The sequence below is a fragment of the Anthonomus grandis genome, chromosome 4 (genome assembly GCF_022605725.1).
Source record: "Anthonomus grandis grandis chromosome 4, icAntGran1.3, whole genome shotgun sequence".
In the NCBI taxonomy this organism is placed as follows: domain Eukaryota; kingdom Metazoa; phylum Arthropoda; class Insecta; order Coleoptera; family Curculionidae; genus Anthonomus; species Anthonomus grandis.
Genome location: NC_065549.1, coordinates 15,296,478 through 15,321,055, shown reverse-complemented (window position 1 = coordinate 15,321,055; position 24,578 = coordinate 15,296,478). Strand labels below are relative to the sequence as shown.

General features: G+C 31.4%; 1 protein-coding gene and 1 long non-coding RNA gene across 38 annotated transcripts in view; one reads left to right on the top strand and one right to left on the bottom strand.

Annotated features, from left to right (window-relative positions):
• LOC126734862 (dystonin) overlaps positions 1-24,578 on the top strand; it is a 426,801-nt gene that overhangs the window by 384,127 nt on the left and 18,096 nt on the right. For 29 of the 37 annotated variants that reach the window (XR_007660193.1, XM_050438655.1, XM_050438650.1 and 26 more), the window contains 6 exons: positions 2,046-2,084; positions 2,492-2,569; positions 4,948-5,228; positions 5,283-5,512; positions 5,569-5,686; positions 11,409-11,566. Coding sequence is in view for 36 of the 37 variants with exons in the window: in XM_050438655.1 (XP_050294612.1) it covers positions 2,046-2,084; positions 2,492-2,569; positions 4,948-5,228; positions 5,283-5,512; positions 5,569-5,686; positions 11,409-11,566 (904 nt within the window). In the remaining variant the exon portion in view is untranslated. Of the gene's footprint in view, positions 1-2,045; positions 2,085-2,491; positions 2,570-4,947; positions 5,229-5,282; positions 5,513-5,568; positions 5,687-11,408; positions 11,567-20,200; positions 20,347-24,578 lie in introns of all 37 variants that reach the window. The other 8 variants (XM_050438652.1, XM_050438644.1, XM_050438675.1 and 5 more) reach the window with 3 other exon arrangements.
• LOC126734869 (uncharacterized) lies at positions 3,018-4,601 on the bottom strand. The gene is made up of 3 exons (XR_007660194.1): positions 4,199-4,601; positions 3,535-3,661; positions 3,018-3,483 (listed from the first exon to the last, which is right to left on the bottom strand). It is a non-coding gene; the product is annotated as an uncharacterized LOC126734869 (long non-coding RNA).

Genomic DNA, 24,578 nt, shown 5'->3' with positions numbered 1-24,578 from the left:
TCCAAGTCTTGATGGAATAAATTCCAGAATGGTGAAGCTATGTCATCATTCAACTACTTAAATATATTGTGAGGCTCTGAATTGTCCCCCCTCCCTCTTATCTTTTGAATGTATTAATATAAAAATTTAAAATTTGGCACATATCATTAGCAACCTAAATACGACTTTTTGGTCCCTAGCTTATTTTGCAAAACTGCAAAATGGCGTCCCGCATCAGTCATCACACTAGTCTAGAAAAAGAAAAGTAAAAGTAACACTTCCAACTTTAAACATTTTCGGAACATTTTTTGAAAATGCACTGGTAGAAATAAGAGATTCTATAGTTTAATAGACAACATTAAGATTTATGGATTTGAGCAAAGAAAAAATGTGTCGCCATCATCTTTTGAATAAACTTGTTTTCAGTACTACACATCAATGGCATGACACTATCTTATGGGGATGAAAATACATAAATTTTACCTTAGTAGAAATGGACAGAAACCTTTAATGTTGAATAACGGTTTTATTTAGTCTATAATATCCGATGACAATTCATTTAAGTTTAAAATATCCTTCGTTACCTTTCAAGTTTACATCTCATTGGTAAAGCCAATGCCAGAATCTTGGACACATCAAAGCAAGAAAACGGCAAATATATAATATATTAGGGCTACATATGCAGTAGTCATAATAAAGGATTACAGCGTTAAGTCAGCACAGAACTTACTAAGCCTGTAGTAAACTTAAAAGAACCCGTTTGTTTGATGTGATTTGGAAGATAATAGTAAAGTTTTTTTGACCTCACAAAGAATAGACCTGGGATACGATTCTGAAAATGGTCTTGGAAGCATGTCACTGTTGCGTAAACTTTTTCTGGAATGGTATTCTGGGTTCTCGAACTATTTTGTCCTGCTTTTTTTAAATAACACAGGCAGTGTCGTCTATGGTAAAAATATGGTTTTGCAGATAAAGTTAAAGGTTTTTGATTCACAAACAGTTCGCGGCAGGATATTGGATAGTCTACCCCGCACACATATCTGATGCTTATTTATATAAAATAAATAATGCATTAAACAATCTCAGACTACATATACCTCCTACCTTCCTAAAAATACCTAGTTAGAAATACCATATATCAAGTCTAACTCCACAAGAGCACAGTAGATTCTAATAGTCACTGTACTACCTAGCTCAGCAATAATTAATTCCATATCATTCCGAAGAGAGTTTCTGACTAAGAATTGCATATAGGGAATAAATTTATCCATATCTATAGTTAGTCCTAGAAATCTTTTCAATGGGTTATTTGACATTCTTTGTTCACCCTTTTTATATCACTCCAGGCTTACAAAATTTCAGCAGAAGATGATTAAGTCACACCAGAATTTGATCTCATGAAACTCCTGCAATAGGCACCGCTGTAAAATTATCCAGAGTATGCCACAAAATAGTTGTATCATTTGCGAACAGTGTTAATTTTCCCTAATATTCAATAAGGCGAAAATCAATGATGTAAATTTAGAAGAGTACCCCTGCAAATAATGCTCCATCAACAGTGCATTCACTACCATAACATACTGTTTCGATACGATCATCTAGCTAAGATCTGAACTAATTAAGAACGATTTCTTAAAAAACCATACTTTTCCTAATTAACTTATGAGCACTTCATGACTGACCCAATCGAAAGTTTTCGACAAGTCACAAAACACTTTTCCAGACGAAGAATTCAATCATTGCATTGCTGGTATCTTCGTGCTGTAGATTGGTAGAACACAAGGATATCGGCAGTTGTTGGAAAGTTCATCAATATCGGCACGCTTTTAATAGGAATTTACTCTGGCTAGGCTTTAAAGAGCACGTAAGACACCATACACTATGGAAAATGCATGTTATGTCTTTGGCTCTAAATGTTTTCCATAAGTATATATTTTTTATTTGTAATTATATTTTATTTATTTTTTTTTTGTGAATACAAACATGTTTTAATTATTTTATTACTCCGTTGTATCCCTTCGTTTATACATCAAAAACATATTTTTAAGGCATTTTGTTTGTTTTAGCTTCAAAGGATCAAGAGATTTATTATCGCAACGTGGAAGGTTAGCATTTTTACTGTTTTTTTTAAATTTTATTTAAAAGGTGAAGGATATACATAATTGTCCCATATTTTAGCAGTATTTTTAATTTAATGTAAAAAACTTTTCTATGGTTCCTGGAAATTTTCTGTAAAAAAAAATGGCTACTGTATTTCCAAAATTACTTCTCTTATACATAAATAAATGCAACCTTGCTAGTTTTAAGACACTAACCAATTTTTTTTTGTTTACGCCAGAATTTTGTCATTGTGTTTTATTGTTTTTGTTACTAATATTTGGCAAAATTTTAGCGTTTTTTATTTTTCAACCGCCAAAAGTTTTCCATTAAGTACAACTTTTTGCGGTTGATTTTTTGTAGATTATGTGTATTTTATAAATAGTTGAGTGTTGCATGTTGCTTTTTTCTTCAGTCGCGTCAGTCCTGGAAGAGAGCTCAGTCCCGATCCCGGTTATCCTCACATCGGGCCCAGGTTCCCACCTGCTGGAAGGTACATACCAAGTTTTCATATTTTACAACATTAATTTATGTTTTTTTTTTAACTAACCTACACCATACAACAATTTTTGGGGAAAGAATATGAATAATATTTTATTAAATTGGCATGGAAATTATTTAAGTGATGTATTGAAGGGAAAAATTACATTTCGTGTGTAGTTTTGGCATGGAATCGTGATGTTTTAGATGGGTGTTTGGGGTTAAAGACAAATTGCACGTTTATATTTTATATTATACTCCTTTTAGGTAGAATATTTTTCAAAAATTTCTTATTAAAGTGTATATTTCACTTGAATTAAAAGGTATTGTAGTAACATCACACCATGGCACTGTAAAATGTAAAATAAACACATAAAAGTGGTATTGTTCTGACATTTGGTATATTTCCAGTGAAGCAAGTATATTATTAATTAGTTTAAAAAAAATATAGGACATAAACATAGGACGCTATGTACAAAAGGTCAACTATATTGCCGGTATAACACATTAAACTAGGAAAAGACACTAATGGTTACGGAAACAATTAAAGTGGAGTTACTTAATGTAAATTTATGCTTAAATTGTACAGAACTCAGCAAAAAAAATACAGGTTAAAATTTACATTTACATTATAGGTAATTTTATGATTTTACAAAAAAAAATTACAAATTAGGAAAAAAAGAGGAATAAATTGACAGTACTTTAAAAATTATTAATTACTGTTTCAATTTGAGTTTAATGTTTTAGTTTAATGTTTTAGATACATGATTTCGTGCAAATACCAAAAATAAGTCGAATATAAAAATGAATACATGAATTTTGTAGCTTTTGTATTCTTCTCTTATCCTCATAGTCCAAGCGCCAACATCACAATAATTACATTGAGATAAAACTAGCGAGTCACAAAGGAGTTTTTTAATTCATGGGCTAAAAATGAAAAATAGAATTGTTTATCATCCGCGTATAGATGGTACTTACAATGTCGCAGTACTAAGTAAAATCGGCACGTGTGTATTGTAAAAAGAAGAGGGCCCAGAATACTGCCTTGTGGAACGCCGCATGTGACTTCAAGAGCCTCTGACATTTGACCATCAATTTCAATTCTCTGAAATCTTAGAAATCCTAGTATTTTGGAAAGGGTGGGTAAAATACTTATTGATCTAAAGTGGCCGAATTCAGAAGGGTTTGAAATTTTAGGTAAAGGCGTAATAAATGCCTCTTTCCAAATTTTAGGGAAGTATTTTTGTTTTATGCACTTATTAACTATATGGGTAAGGTATTTTACAATAAATGGGACAACAAAGCTGAATAAGAGAAATATTTAAATTGTCTACTCCAAAGGCCGTGGATTTAATTTTTAGTAAAATTGAACTTACTAGAGACTCGACATTTTCAAAATTAAATATGTTCTCCGTAACACTGTTTTTGTGTCAAATTGTAAAAGTTTATGATTTATTGGATTATTACCGCCACCAGCAAAATACCGACTAAAGTCATTAACGTTTTTCATATTATCAGGCATTTGTTCATTATGATGATTATGTGCATGATACACATTTAGTACAGGTGACGATAATATTTTGGTACTGAGGACGCTTCGGTTATATTGTATATAAATCCTGAAATCAGAATGTTTACTCACGTTTCTAGATCTCACAAAGCCTTGCACACTGTATCACATCCTATTCTGCTCCAAGAGTTTCACCGTCTTGGTATAAGAGGCATACCACACAATCTTTTTACCTCATATTTATAAAATAGAAGCCAGCGTGCACACAAATAGGTGACTATTTCATTGATTCTTGCTCAGTAGAGTGCACATCGCCTCAGAGTACTGTACTTGGTCCTCAACTGAAAAAATATTGTTTGCTAGGCTGCCGGTACTGTTCTGTTATTAAGAGACAATTCATTAGATGCAGTGTACAATAGGGTTGAGATTATGCTCATTTTGGTTAGATACAAATTTACTAACAATAAAGAATAACAAATCATAACATTAAACGTTGACAATATCTCAAATAACTGTCAATATAACTACTCATCAAGCAAAATATCTAGGGGTATATCGCCATAAAAATTAGGAAAATATGTTACAAATTATATATATTTTAAATATTTACAAATCACTCTATGACTCTATACGAGTCAGTCAGTATCTAAAAAGGGAATGAAACTATGACAAGAAATTTAAAATTCTACAGTTATATTTCTATTTATTTATCAGTCCTAAACTTCCTAGGCCAGGAACATACGGAACAAAATATTACCTAGTTAATAAAGTTTGCAGATTTTTTTCAACAGTGGGTTTTTTTTTTGGAAAACCTTGCGAAAAATGTCAGAACTTTACCACACTTCAATTCTTCTCAAATAAAACTCATTCTTCGAATATAGCGAACCCGAATTCCGTTCGCCACGTGTCAAATTCCTATACGACAAGTGGCGTCACGTGTGGGTACTGTCATGGGAAAGACAGCGTGAACTCTACGACCATTTGGCTTATCTGAAAGAAAAAGAAAAGGCGGACAACTTCTCATGGGATGACTGGAGGAAACGCTTCTTGAAGTTCATGAACTACAAGAAGTCCAGGTTAACAGATCTCTTTAGGAAAATGGACAAGGACAACAATGAGCTGATCCCCAGAGAAGATTTTATCGATGGAATTATTAAAACCAGTAAGAGTGCATGGTTAACTAACTTATTCATGTATTAACCCTTTTGTTTTTTAGAATTCGACACTTCAAGGTTAGAAATGAAACACGTAGCAGACATGTTCGACGAGAACAACCGCGGACTGATCGACTGGAAGAAGTTCATCGCCGCCCTCAGACCCGATTGGGAAGAAAAAGCTCCGGATCATGACGCCCAGAAAATACACGACGAGGTCAAGAGGTTGGTCATGTTGTGTACCTGCAGGCAAAAGTTCCGGGTATTCCAAGTCGGTGAAGGAAAATACAGGGTTAGAACTCAAGTTAAAATGTTTGAGCTGGTGGTTTAATTATGTGTTTTTTTCAGTTTGGCGACAGTCAGAAGCTTCGTTTGGTACGAATTCTGCGTAGTACCGTTATGGTACGTGTAGGCGGAGGCTGGGTTGCCTTAGATGAATTCCTTTTGAAGAACGATCCGTGCAGAGGTAAGTCTGATTTATGGTTATTTTCTTGGTACCGTAGTCGTCAACGATAATCTGTTTTCTTTGATGTAAAGCCACAATAGTCCGGGCGCATATGACCTTTTAATGTAATGTATTAAACATATTAAGACGTGTATCTGGCACGGTAAATGTACGTTTAAAATCAATTTAGGAATCGCAAAATTATCTTTTTTGTAACTTTTTTATTAACATTTAATAAATATAACATGGAAAACATAGAAATCCACACATAGACTTTAGACTAAAAAGCAAATTGAGATATTTTGACAACAGCTTATTAATCACAGACCGCAATTTGTTTTTCATCTCTTTTAAGGAGACTTATAAGACATAGATTGAAAATCTACTTGTGACAGTTCTTTTCTTACGCTTCAAGTATTCATTTATTTATCTCTCTCGCACGCACACGATTTTACTTTCTCATAAGCTAGGTTCAAATGGTCCTTGCTGGCATGTTCAGGGCCGTAGTGTTCATTTTTTTCGATTTTATGTATTTATAAATAAGAGAGATGCAGTACATTCTTCCCAAAAGTAATTATTACAGTGATAATGTGTATGCAAATTCATTGCCAAACAAAAACGATTAAATTCTAGTCAAATTTTGAATATAATTATTTTGGTTTCATCATTTTTAAGTTAAGAAAAATTTATGCATGTAGTTAAAGAAAAAATAAATGAGTTAGAAAGTGATCTGTATTTTAAGTTCTGAGTTCATAGTTCTGACTTCAGAACTAGCAATTACCAACTTACTACGTCATACCAATTTCTTCTGTAAAACCACATAGTTAGAAGTGGTGAATTATAAATTGTAGCCCAGATAAACAATGTGGTTATTTATTTCTTGCTTCAATTGGTATAAGTAATCATTGCAAGTTATATTATGCATATTATCATATTTCCTATTATCTGTGTTTTTTTGTTGGTTAGTCTATGAACCAAAGGCAATATTTTATTAAGATATTTATATTTATTTACTTATGATTTTTTTCACAAAACTATAGAAACCTTAATAAACTCAAATTATGCTTTAAAAAACGTGTGCATATACACATAATGATCTCTATAATGCTACTTCTACCTCTTTTAATTTTTTTATTTCTCAATTTACTAAAACAATCATTTCCTAAACCAAAAGTTGTAAGCAACGTTCTTATAAAATAATATCTGAGTATCTGCTTACATAGCAAAAAACCATTGAACATCGCGATTTCCAGGTTCAAACCAAACCTAATGTTTGTTGTTTTAAATTAATAGAGGAGGGATCTTTTGTGGAAATCTTGTACAAATAATATAAGGGAAGAAATATAAATTATAATTAGAAAAAAATTAAAAGAAATAAATATAATTAAATTAATATCTACACTTTGACATATATCCCATTATAACGTCAGAACTAAGAACTCATATAATAGGTATATACTTATAGTATATATTTTACTTATAGTATACTATATTCCTAAATACCAGATAAAAATCTTGAAACCGAAATAAGCATATACATACAAAATTGAAATCAAAGATTTTAAACCCGGTCCTGTAAATAAGCCTCGAATGTTTGGATATTAGTCTGGTAAGGACTTTTGTAAGTGGCATATTATATTCATTGTATTAGTTATTGTAAAAAGTTCTATTTTTTAAACTAATTTTTAGTTCAAAATTGGTTTTATGGATACCTTGGTTTGTGTTCCACGAAACATATCACTATTTATAATTTATACATGTTGAGTATATAACAAATAAAAATTCTGATACGTCCGAGCTATTCCGCCCACATCTAAGAAAATTAGAATACCATCGTTGACGGCAACTATATATTTGTTATATGTTAGTTGATAAATGTTTTTTTCCATTGTATTCCTTAAGAAAAAAACTTTATCAAACTATCAACGAACAGAAAATATGTATTTATTTCCACTAAAATACGAAAATAACAGGGGATACTAAACAAAAGCTAACTCGTCCAATATCTAACCAAAATGGACTAGATTTCTTACTATAAGCATTTTAATAACAACTTATAATAATTCATGTATTAACGTGGTTCTAGACATTGAAAAACTTATACGTCTCTTGAGGGCAAATGCGTTTAAATAAAACCTATTACTGTATAAAACCCGGTTTTATTTAGAAGCATTTTTACGTACATGTCTTGTCACTCACACTTAGGCAGCCAGCTGCTAAACTATTAATGTGTAATATACTAGAGGCGATTCAAAAGTGAAAACCGAGAAATACTAGAGTCAGGCGCCCTCTAGTAAGTTCTCACGAACTTTTGAAACTCCTCACTCGTGCTTATCAGTAACATACCATTAAAAAAAACTAATCTCGACTTATTCTATTCTTTTTCCCCGACCTCATTCATATGACTCACCTAATTTTAATTTTTTATTTAAATCCATTTTTATTAATTTTAATTTGGCCGCTTTCGTTGTTGTGTGCGTCTTAATTTTATGTCACCCGCTTTGTTTATTGTATATATTGGGTATATTTAAAACAAAAAAAGTTGCCTTGGTTTTACCCATACCTAACCCAGATATACCGGAGGAACATGAGCCCTGGTGCCCCCTTGGTAAGGATGGAATTTTAGTTGGTTTGTTGTAGAACAGTTCAGTTTATAAGGATATTTATAGGATATTTTAAATAACTATGGTTTTTAGACAAAAGTTGAACTTTAAAGAGTTTTAGAGTTAGAAGACATCAATCATTCAATAATTTTATTGTCCACGTTGAAGACACAAAATGATTGAAACAACATTATTTAGGATCTGGGGTACTAGAAGAAACAAAATACAAACTGAAACAATAAAAAATTTAATTCCTTCTGTTTAATCAGTTAACTTTTCATGTCCTAAAAACACTTATAATATCAAAAGTTAAAAAATTATGATCTGGATATGAAGCATTCACGGAAAACTCTCTAGTTGGGCCTAGTGGGATATTTATGAAAGGGGTTATTTGTCAAGAGATCAAAATTGTACATAACTAACTTGAAATAATTAAACACTTATAGTTTATTTTAATTCATTTTCAATGAATTTTTGACCATATTCATCATTTGCGGGGTGAATATTAACATGATTTGTATTAATAAACGTGCACGTAATATTAGTAGATTATTATTACTGTTAATATTACTATTTTCCTAATAAGAACTGGAAAATCAGGCAGGAGATGCCGGATAAAATACATTAATCGTTTGATGGGAAAATGTATAAGAATACCCAAGTCTGGCTAGAACAAAAGAACAAAACAAATATGCAGTAAAATTTAGCAATTTTGACATTTGCAGTCTCACTATAAAACGTCAAGTCACAAAATGATATTAAATCGATTATTAGAAGAGGATGGAACTTTTTTTTACAATCGATTTAAATACTAGATAAAGAGTAGTAATTGTTTCTTTAAATTCCCTTCTTTTATAGGGTACTAAAAATAATTTCAATAAAACTGTATCTACTTACAGAATAATAAAAGATAAGATACTTAAAATCAGTTCAAATGCCTGAAATAAAACAATTACGTTGAAAAGCCTGAAGATATGGAAAAATGTTTTAAATGTCTAAAAAAATTTCAAAAAGGCATACAAAACTCTGGAAAATGCAAGAAAATATGTCCAATGTCTAAAGAATTAAAAATTACGACAAAATGCCTCAAAAATGTGAAGAATTAGTTCCAATTCCCCAAAAACGTTAAATTTCTCGAACGAAACGAAAAATGCCATCAAAAGCTTAAAACAAAAACAACTTCAAATACACAAAAGATGTGGAAAATCATTTGAAGGCGTAGATATTTATTAAAAACAGTAATGAAGATTTTATGTAATAATTGGGTAAATCTTATCTAGGGATCAGAAAAAATTGAAAATAAATAAAATTGCATATTGTTGTAAGTTGTCTCTAACGAATTCCTTGTACTCCATATCAAACAAACCAAATTGCAAGGACATTTATGGAATTTTTTTATTTTCTTAAAATTGACAAATTGTATCTTTCTTTTGTGCACTGTCGATGTGGGCTAAATAATAATTAAAAACATCAGTGTATTTTACTAAAATAAATTTTGATTTTCATAGTATAATTAATTGATTCTAATTCCAGTTAATTTAAAGTACGTTCAATCCTAAATGTGTCAATTTTTCGCATTAATACATTTCTTGTAAACTAAAAGTTTTTTTTTATGAAATAACTCAAAACTTTAGGTTAAAATATCAGGAATCAATTCTGAAAATTGTAAATTTCTTTCAATTTACGTAATTGTTGTCTCAGTGACATTTATGTTATTGTAACCATACAGTTCAAGTAGCAATTTGTACAAATTGTCACTTTCAAGGAATCATGCCTATAAAATAGTTTTAATTTTAGTCATCTAACCTTCAGTAAATAACAATTGTATGGTAAAACTTAAAATGTTTAAAGTTATATGATTATATGATAAAGTGTTTATTAAAAGGACATTATTGAGTGATTATTGATTTTTTTCCTTTGACAAAAGTCTTATCATTTATAAATGATTAACATTTATAAATGTCAAAAACTCAATAACTTCCAATTGATTAAACCTTGGGTCTTAAAAATCAAATTTGTATACAAGCCTGAGCTCATTCAAAATTGAACTATTGCCTAAAAACCACTTTCATAATTTTTATTTGCAATTATTAAAATAATAATTCTGTAAATTGAACTGTTATAACAAAATGTGGTTCTTTTGTACATATTCATTTTGCAAACCATTTTTTGGTGTTTTGTTGGGTTTTCGGTTTTGTTTGTTTTGATGCATGCTTTTTTGTTACTAATAATCACCTAATATATTTCTAGCCTTGTTTTTATTTTTTATATTATATATATTTTGTATATTATTTTCGAACTACATATTTGTTTTACCTGAGTTTTTGTTATGTATGTTTCATATAGTAATTTGGGTTTGTAGTTATTAATTATTTGTTTTTTTAAATAGTTTTTTTTTTGGTAAAACATTTACGTAATTGCTTTATTTTGCGCACAAAATGGGTGTATCGACAAATTATTTAAAATTTTACTATTAAGACTTACATATTATTTATTATTAATATATAATTATAAATAAATATATTTCATTTCAGATATTCTATTTGCTATTTTTTGAGCATAAAATAATATACAACAAATATAACAAGTTGACTCTTAAAATTTTGCATATATCCAGGTGTGACCAACTCAGGTCTTGAGTGTGGAAATCAATGTATTAAATTCAATAATAAATCCTACTCACGAGTTAAAGAGAGACCGATAAAGCTTTTTGCATTTCTTTAGAGTTTGTTCTAAATTGAAAGTAGAAAGAATTGATCAAGCATTGTCAATCTCTGGTTAACTTACGTTTTGTCCTATGATTTCCTATTGAATGTTAATATATGGAAATTTCGGCACTCAAGAGAGAAATTAACCAGTCGTTATGTGATAATATACCTATAATTTAAATCAAAAGATAACAATGTATTATAATTGCAAAATATTAACTAATTTGTTCTTACACCCATTACAAAGCTCGCCAATCAAGCTGAACTTAAAAAAAAGAAAGAGGTACAATATGCTTATTTTGTTTTGTTTATTTCTCTTCTCCTCTGCACCTGTTCGCACCTCCTCTCCCACCTCCTCCCTTCGACCATACTTACCCCGACTCCTCCACTGGACATACCATTACGCCTCCCTTCACCACCGCCACCACACAGCTAAGGGCCGCACTAACATTGAGCTGCGCGAGCAATTCATCCTGGCCGACGGCGTGTCGCAGACGATGACCGCATTTAAGAGCAAAAGGTCGTCAGCCAGCCCGGTATCTGGTTCTTCAAGCAGTTCGCTGCGTACACCCCAAGGCCCCATCACCAAGGTATTATATGAAAACAGGTCGCAGGTTGTCTTATGAAGGGTATGATCGCGTGCCTATAAGGAAAGAAGTATTTTATAAGTGAATAGGTTCTTACAAAATTTTAGTTTTTGAGCTTTTCGAAGTTCCAAGTAGGCTTCTAGGCTAAAATCGGCCTAGCTGGTTAATAAAGGTTCAAAATCTCGGGTATTTCTAGGAAATTTATCTCATTTGCCCATAGTACGGTCAATTTTGGTTTAAAAAAATCTATGCAATCATTGTTTCTTGTCATTGGGTGTCTATGCAGAAGGCTTGAAAACGATAATATTTAGATCCCATTATGTTTATTTAGATTTACCTCAGAGTTCCGTTTTAAGCCCTCTTCTATTTCATTTATACACTGCTGATTTACAAAAAGTAGGTCCTACGTATGGCATTATTCTATAGCTGCAAGCCCACCCATACTAAAACACAAGGTAGAAATATTAATAGAACAAATGAAAATCAAAAAAGCAGTGAACTAGAATAGAAAGGTAGAATTTGTAACTCTGGAAATATCCCTGAAAGCTGGCATCAAAATTTGTAGCGTTGCCCAAAACACCTGGAGCAAAGAAGTCCGAGGAATATCGAAAAAATGTTCAACGAAGCCCTTAATGGAGTAGAAGAAGGTATCCTTTTAAACGAAGTCAGGCTGAATAATATTTGATACGCCGATGATACCATGGTGACAGCAGATACCTTGGAAGCACTGCAAAGGTTAATAGGTTAATCGCGCAGTAGAGTTAACAATACGGTTTTAATATCAACGCAAAGAAAATGAAACAAATGATCACCAGCAAAAGAGATATTAATGACCCATATGTCGACGGAAGTCTTACGGAACCATCACAAATGAACAATGGGACAGTGCACAAGAAATAAAATGCCACCACTAAAAATCTGGAAGCATTTGAGTTATGAATGCTGAGATGCTCAGAATACCATGGACAGCTCACATTACAACATAGGAGTGCTAAGAAAAATGAAAAAAGATCTAGTAGTGATGTACACTATTAAAAAAAGACAACTAGAACACCATGTTATGAGAAATAAAGTTCGATATTTCCTACTGCAAACCATAATATAATACATAGTGTAATTAATAGCTTAGTAAGTAGAAAGTTGTAATTATAGCAGCATGATTGCCACCATCCGAAACGGATAGGTATGTACCTGAAGAAGAAGATAGCAATGTCCAGAATGATATGATAATATTTGTATCTACAATGTCAATAAAAAATATGAATAGTGTACACCCAGGAAAAGCATAATACATAATCGAAAAATCGGATACGTGTATCTTCATACGTTCTAATACACTATTGCATATATTCATTCCAACAATGATATAAGAAATATAATATTTTATTAAGTGTATTAAAATGCCTTAATATAACCAAGTGAAAATCTTAGATAAAAAGTTTAATTGGAAGGAACACATTATTTAATTTATTTCCAAACTTAATTTTTTAACGTATGTTACTAAGATCTGGTGGGATATTATGTTATATGATAGGATATTATATTATTATGATTGATGTTATGTAGAGACAGCTTTAGGATTTTATAAAAACTAGATACGTTCTCTACTGGATTATGGTTGCATTTTTATGCATCAGCTTCGTACAATATAAAGCTTTAAGCATTTATTTGGGTGCTATGCGTTCTACTTAAGATAGACGTGCATACCCAAAAATGAACGATAACAGAAAGTAGCCACATCGGCGCTTTTGATCAGAAGTGTACCTCACTCTTATTGACTCGATCCACTTTTTGACAGTTGATATTGTTATTGTTTTCGAAACAGTACGATAACTTACAAGGATAGAATACTTCTGCGTGCAGAGTAGCCAATCATAGGGAGATATGCACGTGGCCTGTTGACTGGATAACATCAATATATATTCCACTTCATAAAGAAGGAGCAATGAACTTCAACTGCCTCACAATAGCACTGATTACACATTGCAGTAAAGTCATGTTATAAATAATACTAACAAGGATAAAACCATTTCTTCTATCTGGAATTCCAGAAGAACGGACAGGAAACCAGGATGCAGCACTATACAGCAAATATTTAACATAAGGCAGATCATAAAAAATTCCAGAGAACTTATCATCGCCACATTTATCATTATAACAAAGCCTTTGAAGTGAGGAAGTTGTGGCAAATTTTATCCACCTAATTTTATTTATCAGGAATTTATATAACGAGAGCTGCGCTCGGATTAGAGTAAACGGGGAACTAACTGGAAATTTCTGTGTTATTAAGGTAGTGAGGCAAGGCTGCATACCGAGTCCAATCTTATTCAATATATACGGCGAATGGATTATGCTAAAGGCTACTGATAGCCAAAGCGATATCGCTGTTGGCGGAAGGAATATTTTTAATCTGAGATATGCATGATTGTCTAATAAGTCTAGTGTGTATCCCTTATCTTAAAAAATTGTGGTTTTCTGGCTAAAAGTTGTATAGAAATATTTAGGAAACAAAAAATGAAGATAATTAGACTCTTTGTAATTTATCTTTAGGGAGTGAAGCTATACGACCAACGGGCACAAAGCTAGAGGGCGCCAAAATGAATAACGTTTTTTAGTCTTTCTTTCTAATAACTGAGAGAATAACAAAGGCTGCATGGATTTAAAAAAATGTCAAATGTCACCTTGATTTACCTGAAAGGTTGAAAAATCAAAGTTGCTTTATTGCAACTTCAGAGGTTTTAGAAATCACTGCCTTGGTATGTAAAATAGTTTTCTTGCCATTTCAGTTTTTCTTGAAAATGTGGGTATCTTACATAAAAAAGGATTGTGTTTATTATAAAAGAAATAAATATATTGAATTATTACGCATTTACAATTTATTCTTTTTCAAGTTTTTGTCAGTATAGTTTGATAGAAAATTAAGACCTGCTTGTGGTATATACTGCTGCATAACAAATGCAGTATATTACTCGACTTTAAAACCCTTTAAGTAGATAAATATTAGACCTAGACGTAGCAAAAAAATACTGAAACATTGTTATGCTGGTAAATAATTAATTTTCTAGAAGTTTAGTTTTAACTATAAAAACTCTGTTTTATAAAGCTCCATTGTTTAGTTTTTTAACCCAACAAATTCCACATATTTAACAAATATATTTGGCCTAATAGTTGATAAAAATTTAGTGTTACATACTATTTTTTTTTGTAGTTTATTGACAATTTTTATTCAGATTCTTAAATTTGTGAACTACACAATAAACAATTTTTGTCTTTAAGTAGGAGGAAGTTGGTTATGGCTCAGTAAAAATCATATAAATCTTTCTTTATTTCGAGTTTATTTTATTGCTTCGGCAAATTAATTTTGTCTCGTCATCTTCAAGAGATCAAAAAATTTTAAAAAAATAATAAAAATATTTTTTCTTTTATTTATTAATATAAGATAACATGAATCCTAGCTCTAATAGAGAGACAATAAATAATAGAGACAATCTAATAACAGGTACCCAATTTAAAATAATAACGACTCACTTTAAATTAATGAAATAATAATGAAGCTTTCAATTAAATCGATTTAATATTTAAAAAAAAAGATAAGATATACTATTATAACGCCTTTTCTAATATGTATTAAATCGTCATAAGAAGTCATTTTAGAATCGCTAATAAAATCACTATCTTTTAAAATAATCAGAACTTATTGGTATTTGTAATACGATTTCCTTTCCAAATGGCACGGGATCATACTGTGGGGTTGGTTCAAATGTTTAAACCTTTTATAACTTAATTTGATCAGTTTGTACTTAAGTTCAGTTTATTATTTTTTATTACATTTAATTATTTTTTATTACAGTTGTGATTCAAATTATAGCAGCGCTTACATTGACCGTGTTTTGCGAAAATAACTTAGGCAAAATTGTTTAAATATACACTTTCACGCTTTAAATATACACTTCCTAAAATAAACTGCTTACAAAACATGTTACAAACTTGCTCTATAAATAGCATACTTTGATTATATATACAAACTCTGATTGGGTTAAAGTAACCCAATTGCATTTGCTAATCCAGCAAACCAAAACCACCTACTTAACTTAGCACTGCAAATCTTTAGTATATATGTAAAGTGAGATAATAATTTGATGCTTCCGTGAGAAATCTGTAATTTAATGGATACAGAAATCACAAGGCTCAATGATATGGCATTCGGACTTAGATTCAGCATAATTGTGATTTTCAGATCTTATTAAAAATAAAGAAAAAAGTGTGCCTACATGAAAATTATTTTTTTAAATAATTTGTGGAATTAAGTGATTTTTAAGGGAGTCCTCAAGAAATATATAAAAATTTCCCAAAAAACAAGAAATCCAAAAACAATAATAATTTAAAGAATATTTGCCAAAGAATATCTTCAATTCAAATATATCTTGAATATGATTTTAATTTAGATTTTGGAACTCTCAATTAATACAGTTATACTTAAATAAAAATCACATTACATTTATTATATTATTTACCACATTGCCTTATAGAATTAAAAAAATAATCTGATTACTTATAATTTTATTATTTTGGCAACTATAACCACCTAGGATTGAAGTGTACAATAGTTGCCAGATCTAGGAATAATTAGTTTAAATAATCTCTAAGTATATTCCTAATATTTCCCAAGAGTTTTAAATATTATGTTTACAGGTAACTAAAATGTGGTATAACATGAAAATAATTTTCAAGAGTTCTTAATGATTTAGACCAATTCCTATGGATGCTTAAGGGAGACCTCAAGAAATGTACAATGATTTCCAGTAGTGACGGTTTTTCCAAATAATATTGACATTAACAATCACTTTCAATTTAAATAATTTATTTTGATTTAGTATTGAAATATTTACAGTATTATTTAGTCTTGCTTAATCATAGGTGTATTATAAACGCTGCTATTATTTTTAAACTAAAGTATTTGTTTTTTAAGAATAAGCATTTAAAAAAGAGGTCAAAAACATTTGTCCAACCTTTTAGGATTTAAGGAAACATTTCAATAAAGATTCTTCATAATTTTCCCGCAAAACTATAAATCTGCTTAAATAAATCCAAAAAGCCAAAAGAATCTTTATAGAAAAAAAGTTCCTTATTTTATGTTTCCAGCATATGAGCATGGTAACATAAAAGATATGTTCACAGTTGTGAGTTGTATTACTAGTACGAAACGGTGACTGTATGAATAGAGCGAATAATATACCGCAAGAATATGTATTGTCATGCCACTGCTTCACTTGTAGTATATCCGTACGTGTATTCGGGTTTTGGTACGTATTGTGTTGTGCATTTTTTGAGAGCATGTGTTCACTTTTCAGGTTAATTTACAGGTTATTTTTTGGGGCAGGTAAGTATGAACTTATGATATTGTCAATGGTATACGTTACGTGTTTGTCTGCCACCTCATGAGACGAACTGTCGAGCCGCGAAATACATGAATTGCGCCTTTTTAAGTGTTCAAAAAAAATTCACGGGGAAAGATTTTTTTAGGGTTAGTTGGCCACAGTAGAGCGGAAAACCTTTGAGGTTTTCCCACCCCATATTTTCACGCTTCCCTTCCATATTTGAAGATCTTTTCGTACAAGTAAAATATCTTCAAATTTTACACTTTAGACACCTTTAAGCTTTGTAATAAAGCAATCAAAAAAACTTTAAGCTGGTTTAAACTTTATTTTAAATGGATAATTTTTTTATGAATTTAAGCTAGCTTAAAGTGCTTCACACAAGCACCACACTTTCATACACTCACATTGTAAATCAACTTGTACAGGGTGGGCAAGTAGGCAAAGCGGCTGTATTTTAGGACGTGTTTATCTAGCAATAATGGGATTTTTTAAGATGTAACTATGGTCATTGGAGTTTTGCGCTAGGAAGCGCAATATATTGTTTTGGTAGTCAAGAAAGTAAGTCTAGTAAGTTCAAAAGTCTAAAAAAGTTCACATAATTTTGGTGTAAATAAAAAATTTTTTTACCGAAATGGCTATAAATTCTAACCCAATGATTTCCAACCTTATTCAATTTTTAATAATATTATTTTTCACTTATTTTGTTAATACCTCTAGCATCATTTCCTTGCTTCTGTTAACTGGCAGCATTGCTTAAAATTTTATCTATAGGTATAGCTTACTATGTTCCATTGAAAAAATATGCAACATAAAATTTCTCTAAATATTTATCTTCAGACCTCAAGAAGCTTACAAGGGATAAAAAAGTCCGCTCATTTACTAAATGTTACTGAGCCTTCTAATGAAAACTATATAGATTTCTCTCGCCTTAGAGCTGAATCTAAACATCTTTTACTACAACTTTCTTATAATAATTATATTAGAATTGATGATGCAGTAAAAAATAATCCAAAATCCTTTTTGGAAGTTTATAAATGAGAAACATTTCAGCCATAGTTTCCGCAACTCTTCTCATTATGGAGACCAATCTGCTTTCTCTGGTCAAGACATAGCAAACTTGTTTAAGCAGTATTTTCTAACTGTTTAACTGTCTAACTAATAGTGATGATAATGATAATGGGTCTTCCTCCAACATTAATGCCAATGTTTCTGCTTTCAATGATTTGTCTGTCCCTGATGTTAATAAAAACATAGTTCAATTGCCTAATAAACTTGCCTGATGGTATCTCTTATTATTTCTTTAAAAAATTCGTATGTCCTATTGTACTGTCCTATTCATACTAGTTATTAGCTCTTTACAGACTTTTAGTTTTCCATAACTATGGAAACAAAGTATTACTATCATAATTTTTAAAAATGGTCAGTGTCAGAAGTGGATGCCTCCAATCAGCTATTTCTAAGTTATTGGACTGTTTAGTTGCAAAACAGTTATCCTGATTCTGCAGAGCTTTCATTCCATTTCTCAGCATGGTTTTTGCTATAGAAGACCCACTGCAACAAATTTGTTATCTTATCAATCTGATCTCTTGCTCCTAATGGAAGAACGTAAGCAGGTAGATGCCATTTATACCGACTTTTCTAAAGCATTCGACCGTCTGTGGATGTTCACACTTAATTGGTTAATTGATTTAAAAGTTCATTTGAGGGGTGTGTTCAGAGAGTCAAGATAGACGGCTGCTTCTCTGACCTGATTACAGTCACCTCAGGTGTTCCTCGGAGTGGACATATATCTCCTTTTCTTTTCAACGTTTTTGTCGATGTCATTTTTACTTGCTTTAAAAATAGAAAATAGGCTTGGTCTAAATATCAGCAAATATTGTTACATCAGCTTCACTCGCAAATTGAATTAAATCGATACTCAGTATACAATAAATAACCATGGTATTAAATATGCCTCTTCTGTAAAAGGCCTGGGTGCCACTTTTAATGAGAGGTTGTTTTTTGTGGAGCAAATTAACAATGTTGCGGTGAGGACTTCCAAGTTGCTAGGTTTTGTTATTAGAAATTGTAATCATCTCTTAGTTGAATCACACAAACCCGTTTATTGTGCCCTTGTCAGATCAGTCTTAGAATACTATTTTGTGGTATGGTCCCCTTATCACCAAATTCTTATTTACACTTTTGAAAGAGTTCAACATACATTTTTGACACATTGTGCCTATAAGTCTCATAGTGCCATGGTTGACCATGATAATGATTTTATTAAGAATCACCTGGCTCTGATGCCACTCGCCAGTCGTAGAGAGGTGTGTGGTGCAATTTTCATCTTCAAACTTCTACATGGTGATATTGATTGTCCGTTTCTTTTAAGTTGTATAACATTTAATATTCCATATCAGAGGCTTAAACATTATGCCACTTTCAATGTCCCTTTTTCAGAGAACGTTTCATGAGTTTTCTGAATAAGCATCCTGATATTGACATTTATAATTTCACTACCAACCGTGTAAAAAGATCTTGCTTGTTGGCTGGTAATTGTGTTGTTATAATATAATTTTATGTGTTTTGTTATTGTTAGTATTCTCTTATTTTGAATTTAGTACTTTATAATATATGATTGCTACCACTAACGAAATATTGTGTTTGTATATAAACTTTTGTAGGTTTATAGCATTAAATGGGATTTTTCCGTATATTTAATAAATAAATGTATTATTTTATATTTTAAAGAAAAATTTGGCTGCTTTAAACTTCTGTTCTCATTATTATGCAATAGTCCCTAGTAATACAGATCTTTTTTTAATAACTGTTGCTTAACATTGAGAACTAAAATTTAAAATAGTTATATCTCTCTTCCAAGTAAGGTTTGGTCTACTGAAATGGAATAACTGGTTTAAAATTTACAGCGTTTTTAATTATTCTTATTTTATTAACGTCCCCTACACTGGTTAGTACGCCAATGAACCTTAAACCAAAATTATGTGGAATCAACTTTTCCACAATTGAATCTTTAGTATATTGTTATAGAAGAGTTTTGTGAGAAATTCAATTTTTTTTTACTAAATTATTAGCAGTAGTAAAATTTAGAACTTTCTAAGAGAATTTTCTCATGGCCATAAAAAATCCCATTGTTGTCAGATGAACAGGTCCTGAAATACATCCAGTTAAGAAGCTTTTGCCCACCCTGTACATCTATTCCTCTTAAAACCTATGTAAAAATGTTGGAACTTGTGGCACCCGTGTGTGTATATTCTCGTAGCCCACGAACACCTGGCTGAACTAATGCCAATCTTTGACGAAATCCGGGCGAGAGGCGAAACTGGAAACGCGTATCCGCTGCACGTCGGATCTACGGCCGGGCCTACGCTTCACATGGCCCACGTCAATCCGAACACTTGCTATTGGGTAATACTGTCTGTCTATCTGTGTGTTTGTATCTTAGAGAGAGTGTAAGAGGGAATACCCTTTTGAGGTTAAGGTATTTCTTAATGTACAGTGGTGATATATAGATACAATGTTAGTTTAGTAAAAAAAATAGAATTCTTATACAGGATGACGGTTTCAAATTCAGTGGCGAGATATAATGTCTCACCAAATAATCCAGGAGGTTTGGGAAAAATAGCACCATGCAAATGACCAAGTTGGGAATTAAGAGTCTATTAGATCCAGATAGGTCATTGGAATTAAAATCCAGTTGGTTGAATAAAGTCAAAAAAGAATACGCAGAAATAGTACCTATGAAAAACCGTTCATAGATTTTATTTTTTCACCATTTTAGAAAGAATAGAATCCATACTTAAAAAAATCTGAGGAAGTAACTACACAAACGTGAGGTATCAACTAAAACTATAAGTTAGGCGATCCTACTAATAACTTCAAAAAGAACTCGAATAAAACAATTATGAAAAGGTGGATTAAGCAATGAAACATCTAAATACTGATCAATCACTTGTTTACAAAAAAGGTACTAAATCATCACTCCCTGTATCACCAAGATCACATGTAAAAACATTGTGCTAATAAGCTTGAGATAAAGAATGCAGAGAGTTATCCATCATCAATTCGATAATATTCAAACGTAAAGTAAAAGGGCATAAGATGTTCTTCTGCTATGGTCATTCGATTAAATCTCACATTCATAGCTTATTAAGGTTCTATACAACTACATGATCTTACCCAAGCCTTCCGAACTCTTAAATTAAAATTGAGTTATTCTAGGGGGATTCATTCTTCTAATGAGTATTGAATCCACTCTCCAAATTAGTAAATAAATGAGAACCTGCTGAAAGAATGCTGCACACCATAGCACCACAGCTCTAAATGGAAGATTTCATTCTCAAGAGCTGAAAGAACTAATCATGACCATGCGATGCATGCAATATGTTATTCTTGAAGTTGCCAGTAATTCTATAATACCAATTGATGAGGGATATTTAACACACAAGTAATAAATAAGATTCTTAAAATAATATCTAGCCAAAGTGACCACAAATAGGCAAGTATTGATCTTTGTTTTGAAATAACAAATACTCTACTAAATACCATTATAAATGAGAAAATGAAGTAGATCGAATTGGTAGATGAAGCGAAGAAGAATTTAGACTTTTTTTGAATAACATATAAAAACAAAGTCGAATTCTTACTTTAATTTGTATCGCTACACGTGCTTTAGAGCATCATCAGGCTTTAACAAACCATATATTTTTCAAAAGTTTTAAATAGATTTTATAAAGGTGGCAATCTTGTAAGTCATATACTAAGAGATCTTCACTGGATCCTTTAGATCATTGGTCAAGAATTGGCCATAGCTTTTATCAAGAAAACAATTGCAATAAGCAAAATCACTTAGCTCTGCCTGGAAGTTAGCTCTACATGGAAATTCCTAATTTACTAATTATGTTGGCTATTATAAGTCTTTATGAGGTAAGTCTTTAATCCATGCAGTGCTAGAATGGCTACTCTATATAATGGAAGCAAGGGATGTGCAAATTTCGTTAAAAAAAATCTTCAAGATCCCACAGGTAAAACTTTTGAATGAACCGACCCTTCTTAGCTCATCATATCGCCAACCTATAGCAATATTTTCACTTTTAGTTTATTTTCACTTCTGATCAGAGTAAGAAGGATATTCTACACTTGTTCAGCTGCTATGACTATGTTGAGGTGGAAAATACAGTGCAACTACAATTGATTCAAGTTTAATAGAATGGAAGCACCTCATGATAAAGGTGTAAATATGGAATCTCTTAAAAAAAGCCCAATCGCTGAGATTTCCTAAATATTATTTAAATAGACGAGAAACTCCAGGTCTATGTAGCTGTCAATTTGTCACATTTATTAGAGTTTCTGGAAGGCTGTAGTACTCACAGCCATAGGAAGAATAATTTCCCTTGAGGCTGCTTGTTTTTTATGATTCAATGAACAGGATTCGTTGACAACTGAACTGGCGACTGCTTAATATTGCAGGATTCATATAATTAATTAATGTATGCTATTATGTAGTAATTTTCGATATTTAGTCAAACAGTTAGTAGCAGTGGATTTTTTTCCATATCAGAGGCTGTATAACTTAAATAACCCTCCTTATAGAGAAGTCAATGTATCTTGAAGGTCCTTATTTCTATATATAATAATACGAGCCTAATGAGGTGATATACTTTGCTAAAGTATAGTCCAGTCTCTTTGGAACATCTCTATACGGTATTTTTTGCAAGCACTCGGTATTATTTGCAAGCATTGACAATAGATCTTTCTGAGGAGAATCATGACCTAGTATGCCCTAAGGAACTTCAAGTCTTATTAAAGACACTTATTTTATCCATACTTATTAGCTAAGCAATTTTATTGTGATAACAACAAATTGTTTCTATATAACCACCACTGTATTTTACTCTTCGATCAAATAATTGGAAAATTTTAAAGTCATTTAATATTATACTTTCATGAAAAATAAGTTCATTATGGCTATTGCAACATATTTTGCTTTTCTTTGATCGAAGTTGATTTTTATAAAACAATTTGCACCCTGGTGTGCGGTACTTCTTACTTAGGATTAGGTGTGTTTTTCTTTGGTTTGTACAATATTTTCGAGCTTTATACATAAGCAAAACATTGCTTCCTTTAAAGCTGTAAATTACATAAAATGAGCTACTATTGTACAAACTTATGCATGACCAGCATGTAAGAGTGACTATGCCACAACCATCGGTAAAGAAAAGTTTTTTTTCAAAGTAATGTTATTATCCCCTGTACCATTGTAATACATTAAATTACTCATAATAACAAGATGGTTATTGGTTCCTATTTAGTGGCGGTTATCGGACCGGAAAAAGACCATCACAAACTACTGTACCTTTCCCAAATGCCCTTGGTAGGTATACAGCAGGTTAGTACTAAGAAAGAGTATATCGGTTATAGGAAGATATTTTTGACAGCACAAAAGAAACAGTTTTTTGATTAGAATATTTTTTGTTTGTGCTAAATATGAAGATTATTTTGACGTCACCGGATGATGTTACGACGATTTTGTTGGTAAGTGAGAAATAACGTCACTATTATAGAGCAAAAGGATTATGGTCCTATTATAACTAGAACAACATATTTTCCATCGTTTAGTGATCTGCTTAACATGTATTAGATATGTTTAGTTAGAAAGTCTGACAATCCATTGTGAGATAAACAGACAACGACAAAAAAAGTTGAAGGTGTGTTGTCACAAATGTGCCTCTAATGTATTAGGAGAACTAATGTATTTAATATTGCAAGGACTTGATGCGCTATAAACGATGCTAAAGTAAAATTAAGCTGTCCTTGTTCTTGTTCGTGATGGTTTTCCTTTCCTGTCTTCAATCCAATGATTCAGGCTATGATTGAGAAATGCAATAGGATAGAAACTCAAAAAATGGAAAATCTTCGTCAATTTTTCTCGAAGTATCATTAATTATTGTAATGGAATTAACGGAATTATTGTAAATAATTAATTAATAATTTGACCATTTTTTACCTCATCTTCTTAAAACTTGTTGGCTGTATATTTTATTTCCACGATTAAAAATCATCATTGGGGCCTAAAAGCCCTGCGTCTCATTTAATCCAAAGAACATAATTCAGATCTGCATTTCATAAGTACTGTGAGCATGTCTTGCAAGTGTTCTAATGACTCCTTATCTTTGCTTTGAACTTTCAATTGAACACACCAATAGTCCTCAACTATGGGTTTCTGTAAAGATATGATGGCTATTAGATCTTCACTGAGACAATCAAGAATGCTATTTATACAATTAGGTGATCTAAGAATTGATTTAGCACTTTCCATGTTTCCAACTTCAAACGTGGTATCGCATATTTCAAACATTGAATGAAATATATCGGGGATACAAAACCTTCCTTTTTGAAGTCCTTAAAGACAATGCAAAGATTTTATCTAGTAGATTAACCATTACCAAAGTCATGGGACATAAGAAATAACTTCCTAATAGGCATGGATAGAGAAGATTGGGAGGATTTTTAGGATATGTTTTGCTCTATATATAGATCTTTGGCTATTAGTTGGCTATTCAATCGGCTACTAATTTTGTCTTAGCGGAGTATCAAAAACAAGTATACATCCTTATTTCATGAAGTTATAACCTAATCTA